The sequence below is a fragment of the Arachis ipaensis genome, chromosome B05, assembly GCF_000816755.2.
Source record: "Arachis ipaensis cultivar K30076 chromosome B05, Araip1.1, whole genome shotgun sequence".
In the NCBI taxonomy this organism is placed as follows: domain Eukaryota; kingdom Viridiplantae; phylum Streptophyta; class Magnoliopsida; order Fabales; family Fabaceae; genus Arachis; species Arachis ipaensis.
The window spans coordinates 14,566,052-14,572,368 of NC_029789.2; the positions used below are offsets into that span (position 1 = coordinate 14,566,052).

The 6,317-nt window shown below is 35.1% G+C and overlaps 1 protein-coding gene across 3 annotated transcripts; it reads right to left on the reverse strand.

Annotated features, from left to right (window-relative positions):
- LOC107643038 (NAC domain-containing protein 7) lies at window positions 1,258-4,462 on the reverse strand. 3 transcript variants are annotated; one of them, XR_002362433.1, is made up of 5 exons: window positions 4,049-4,462; window positions 2,633-2,802; window positions 1,746-2,558; window positions 1,431-1,478; window positions 1,258-1,368 (listed from the first exon to the last, which is right to left on the reverse strand). XR_002362433.1 is itself a non-coding variant. In XM_021123113.1 (2 exons), the coding sequence occupies exons 1-2, from the start codon at window positions 2,790-2,792 to the stop codon at window positions 1,756-1,758; spliced, it is 963 nt and encodes a 320-aa protein (XP_020978772.1). In that variant the 5' UTR covers window positions 2,793-2,964; the 3' UTR covers window positions 1,492-1,755. The 3 variants fall into 3 exon arrangements, 1 of the variants encoding a protein (XP_020978772.1); XR_002362432.1 differs by lacking the exon at window positions 4,049-4,462 and having other exon boundaries at window positions 2,633-2,964; XM_021123113.1 differs by lacking the exons at window positions 1,258-1,368; window positions 1,431-1,478; window positions 4,049-4,462 and having other exon boundaries at window positions 1,492-2,558; window positions 2,633-2,964.

A 6,317-nucleotide genomic window follows, 5' to 3' on the forward strand; every position in this document is an offset into this window, starting at 1 on the left:
ATCAATCATGTTGCTAGCTCTAGAATTTTTGTAAATATGATACTAATTTCACGCAAATAAACAGTGCATCTCAATACAGTGTTTGATACAGTATATATCAAAACATTTCCATTACTAAATAGTGCTCAATGAAACTTTTTCATCCACGATGTTCAAGTCACCTAAGTTAATATCTGGCATTAGAAATTAATAATAAGATATGTGAGGGTTTTCATAAGAGGTTAGTGGAGCCCGAACAAAGAGAATAGAGTGAAACAACAATGATGAAGGGAGAATAGCCTGTCCCACTCCTCCACCTTCCCCAGCAGTGCACTCCGGTCCATGGAATGTTCCCCTTTGGCGATACAGCTCCTTGCTCATGGTTTTCAAAAAGCAATTTGGATTATTATTGGACCACCTCATCTAATCCACGCCTGAAATCTAATGTTACCTTGGGTTTCCATCTCCATGCCGCTTTTATCTCTTAGAAAGTTGGTTCTGTTTTCACTTGGTATATATACATGTAACGTGTCCAATTTGTGTCAAACATTTGACGAGGATGGAATCTAATAAGTTTGTCTTTAACCAAATTCAGACAAGAAAAGCAAGCATCTTTTATTTTATTAATCGTTTTATTAGAAGGGAAACATAATAAGCAGAGTATCTTTGGGAGGTTTACTTTGGTTTTTGGGGAAGTAATTATAAATAATGTTATGTGTGATGTTGCATAATGTATATATGACCGCCGCACATGGCAAAAAATGGTGCTAGCTTAGCATGTGTGGATTATTAAAATGCTCTTTTAACAAACCCCGGCCCCATTATTACTCACACATTCCGCATGTCAATGCGCATGGTGTGCTGCTAGTTTACTTTTTAATTTTTATGCAAGGAGAACGCGACCGATGAATTGACCTAGCTAGCTAATTCTCTTCTTCTACTATTATATGATAAACACTATATATTGAGTCAAATTAAAGGAGTACTTTGTCTTAATTTCTTGATAATTTTTAGTTGCTGCAGATGGCTACTGTAGTGGAAGTATTACGATATTAAGTTGATGGAAGCACGCCTAATCATTATGTCGCGCCATTGCATTGCATTGCTCTACTACTCTATCTTCACTCTGACACCCCCACATAAAAAGGGCTACTTGTTTCCCTTATCATCATGATTAGGTGCTTAATGAATGTTTTAATTTGCCTTCATACTGCTCCTATGGGTATATATAAACCATACATTATCAAAGTTTGAACATAAACTACTTCAGCACTAGTGGAGCATCCCTCCAACTCCTCCTCCTCCTCCTTCACTGAGTTAGCTATGACACTAGCTAGCTAATTTACAGCTGAATTTGCATGCATCCACATGCAGTAGGTACGTTAACTCCTATTCACAAAGACTCTATATATCACTTCATTCTTTTACCAAGAAAAATATAATAAATCCACTTGGCTTAGGTTTTCAAGCCTTTACACTTGCCGGTTCATGGAGAATCACAATTATTAATTGATCGAGACTACACATGTGTGTAGTAATAAATGCAATTAAACTACATATATATAATGAAGAAACCAGTTTAACATCAACAGACACACTTAAATTTAGCATCTGGTGGATGATGATAGTCATTCATACAGCACAAAATAAAGGTTCAACAATAAGAATATTTAATACGACGTTTGGGCGTATTATGTACACAAACTCGGAGCTAAAACTGTACTTAATTGCTATATGCATATTCTAGTTACTATATATAATATAATAATATTGACTTCAATTCCACAGGTGAATATCGCAGTTACTGGAGGCAGACGTTGAAACATAGTCATCCTGCTTGGTGGATCCATTTGGAAGCACAGTAGTAGCAACATGTTGTTCATCAGCCACGCTGCAGGTTTCCTTGGAAGCCTGATCTTGATCTTGACTCATGAGTTGAGAAGCAACAAATTTGTCAAGCACTCTCCAATCCGTGACTTGGTCCACCACTACTGCTTGCTCAATATTGCTACCATAAAGCAAGTGAAGTTGTTGCTGAATGCGTTCAGATGAATAGGACTGCAAAGTTCCATTATTGTTGTTGTTGTTTTCGGCGTAGGCATAGGGTGAACTCAAAACTTGATTAGGGCTCTCAAGGTGTGGAAGTTGGAGAAAAGCATCATGGGTGTTGTATTGGAATTGATGAAGGTCGTGCTTGCAGGGATAGTGAGTGGATGGAGATCCTTGCATGAAGGGAAGTTGATCATCATAGTCTACCACGTTGCGTAGCGTGGGCATCCGTTTCTTGAAGACTCTGCACACAACCCAGCCATCTTCCTGATTGGAGTCAAGACGATACTCGTGCATGATCCAGTTTGATTTGAGGCCATTGGGAGCTCGTCCTTTGTAGAACACAAGAGTCTTTCTCATACCAACCAGGCAATGGCTTGAGCTTGAGTATATGGCTTTGTCTCTTCCCGTGGCTTTCCAGAATCCTGCCTTTGTAGCTCTATTGGTGCGAGTCCCTGTTGGGTACTTCTTATCTTTATGGCTAAAGAAGTACCATTCATTTTCATCCTCGCTTCCTATTTTGCATATTTCTGCATGCATGCATCTCACTCCAGTTATAATTCATTTCTATCTACTAATGTATGTTAGTGGCTCTGATACGTACCTTGAAGATCCCATGGCTCAATCTTATAGAGATCCACATCTTTTATCACATCCAGATCAATCCTTTTCGAAGCTATCTTTTTCCTTAGGTAGTAATCAACAAGTTCTTCATCCGTCGGATGGAACCGAAACCCAGGAGGAACATGGGAAAATGCGTTCATTTCAAACCTCCTGCATTTCAATAAATCATATCACTTCCGTTAGTTGTAAAATTTCAGCAAAATTTCTGTGTATTAATGTGTTATTAGCCACGTAATTTAATTTATGTTTATTAATGTTTGTATTATATATTTTAACATGTATTTTATATCAGTGATGATTGATTGATAATTGGTTTTTTGTTTGCAAATAATAACATGATCTACATATGTATATACGTATTGTGTGGTAGATTTCACAGGAATATGTTAAATTCTGTAACAACAGTTTTAAAATAAAAATGAATAACAGCAACAGCTAGTAGTGTTGACTGTATTTGATAGGGTCTAATTCGAAGGAATCTTCTGCTGCCTGAATTCGATTTGTGCTTACAAGTTAGAAGTTTAACAAAGAGGAAAAAAGATATGATAGTAGTGTTGAATGGAAGTTCACGGTTAAAAATTGAAATTAAAAAAAAAAAAAAGGTTCAACAACAGCAGATAATTGATGTTCCCCTTTAGATACTGTTGCTATATACAAACACTATAGAACTAATATAGAAGGATGGAAAAATCAACCGTAAACAATTACGGTCTCGTCAGCTAATAAAATTTCTCCAAAACAACTCCATTAGATTTAGGGTTTGATTATATAGCATCAAATATTTACCCTATTTGAAGCCAACCCTACAGCAAAACTGGTAGAGCACTCAAGCATTTCACGAACGTACGTAATGGCTTACAGCATAGTTTGCTAAAATTGTCTAAGAGAAGAGGCGAAGTTTTTGACTTAGGAACTGATGACTGATCATTCAAACATATATAAAAACGGTTCGGGAAAATCTAATGATCATGGCATCTATCACAGGCAGATAAACTAAAGCTAGCATGGTTGTTTTGCGGTCGAATGAATAAGCAAAGAGATCAATATCTGTCGGGTGCAAATTAAAACCAGAACAAAGGGAATAATAAATAAATAAATAAAAAGCTGAAGTAAAGCACATGAATCACGGTAGGTGTAGAACACACAAATTGCAACCGAAACACACAGATCGAAGTCATGTCAAAGATTTTAATTATGTCATGTTTTCATCAGTCTTTTATTGTTGTCTCTTTTTGTTTTTTGGACTTATGCTGGTTGACTTGAGTTATTAAAAGAAACAAACCAGTAATATTTTCTCTCGTCATGCCTTAAGAATATAGATAGAGATACTCACATATTAATAATATGCTAAAGTAGATATGCATTATATATAATGAGAACAAGTTTAAAGAACAACCTTAGCTTGATATATCCTGCACCTAAGAACTCCAAGTAGAATCCCTGTACGTAGATCTGTTGTATATGAAATTAACCAAACTTTTCTTGTACGTAGTACAATTTCTCTATCGATAAGAATCCTTTTAAATCAATATATATAACCCAAGTCTTTGTAAGAGCTACTTCCAGAAATTGCACCAAAAAACAGCAATGGAATGAACAGGATGGGGAAAAGAGAACAGAAAAAGTGGTAATTAATGAGAGCCTCGGGAATTGAAGTGGATCACGGCCTTGTGCACTCAAGAATGATGAAGGTGATGAGATAGATCCCGAGGATCCTTAGCTTCAAAAAGAGAAGTAATTAAAAGGAAAAAGAAAGAAATGTTGGTTCGTTCAGGGAATGGGAGAATGAAGAGGAGGTAGGGTTAAATAGGAAGTAAAACACCAAGAAACAAATATATAAATTTAAAGAAGAATAAAGAATGATCCCTCTCAAAAGTTTTTCTCTCTCCTTATCGATGTATTGAGTTGGAGCTAGATTACTGGAAAAGCTTTCAGTTCATAAAAGTGTGGCGCTAGAGGAATCTCTCTCCACCCACCAGCAACTGATGGTGACGAGAAAAGAATGATGTGGTGTTAACGTTTCAGAGGGCCAGCGTGGGACCCCAGAAAGAGAATGAAGAGATTATAGATGATATAATAAACAATAATGAGAGAGAGTGAAAGAGAATGAATATATATGATCCATGCAGCATAGCATAGATCAACTCATCAAATGCTGAACCACGAATGCACATTTTCTTTTTTAATAAAAGGGACCAAGTGTTGATATATATCCAGACATGTGAGCGAATAAAATTCAGTTGATGATATGCTGAAATTTTCCCAATATCTAATCATCAATGGAGTTTTATTTCTCTTCATTTCATCTCACTTTAAACAAAATTTTGGGTTTAAATTATGTGAACGACTAAATTAAACAATTCTCAGAAACTAGGATTTAATACTTTCAATTAAATAAAGAATAAGCATGCAGTTTATAGAAAAAATGCTGGACATCCTCCCTGGCATCAAAATTTCAAAAAGCCTTGCGTTTTCTAACATTTTTACATCGTATTTGGTGTACAAGATCACATTTTGATTTATATATTTATTTATTGTTCAGCATGCCTTCTTTTTTGTTTATATTAGTAGTTGTTATAATAATAGCAACACAGGTACTATATGGTAGCGTTTGGTGGAGAGACAGAGACGGAAAGACTGAGACTGAGAGACAGAGACTAAGAGACAGGGATTGAAATAAATCTCAGTATTCTGTTTGGTGCAAAATGGGAGACAGGAATTGAAACAAAAATAAAACTCTAATTTAATTTGCACAAAGGGTAAAATTGGAATTAATTAATTGAAATGAAAGTATTTTAGGTATAAAATGTTATTAAAGTTTCAGTCTCCATCTCTAAAAATTTTAGTCCCCTGTGTCTCTACTTTTTGGAGGTACTGAAATACTGAAATTTTAGAGACAGAGACAGAAATTTTAGTACCAGTCTCTGAACTAACAAACACGATACTGAGTCTCAGTCTCTCAGTCTCTGTCTCAGTACCTCAAAACAAACGCTACCTATATGATGTACAGTTCTTCTAGATGGATCACAATAATGCTTTATCCTTAAATAAATGCTAAAAATCTGCAGTATATAAATTTTTAGTAGTAATTATAAATGAAATTGTAAAAGGGAAGTTTCATCATACCAATTAAACAAAAAGGTAACAAACTTCTAATACACTCATCATCAACATTAAAGTTAATTTGTCTCAAATTCTGTGTTGAACTTTTTTTTTTTGGGGAACTCTTTATTTATATGTATGTGTTGCTGAGTAGCATCATATATATATATAATATATGCTCCTTGTTCTGATATAGCATAACCTAATATTGTTAATTTATATCCTAATAACCATTACTTGATTATTGTTGATCAAAGTTTTCTGATATAATTTAGTTAGGCTTGTTAATTATTAGCATAGACTACCAGCCTTCCAGTGGTTGGACGTTGCATTAGCTAGCTAGCAGCTTGTTTTATGTAGAGTGTGGTGTGTTACATTATATTGAGATATCACATATTTATGTGCATTGCGGCATGAGGGTGAGGATAAAAAAGCGCAAATAAATTAGTGAGAGACAAGACAAGAAAGAGGAGTATAGTATATAGTATTGGAACATTTCAAGTGCATTGAAAGTACCGATACACCAGTTATTTTAACCGTTGATCTAAATTATAAAATTATAA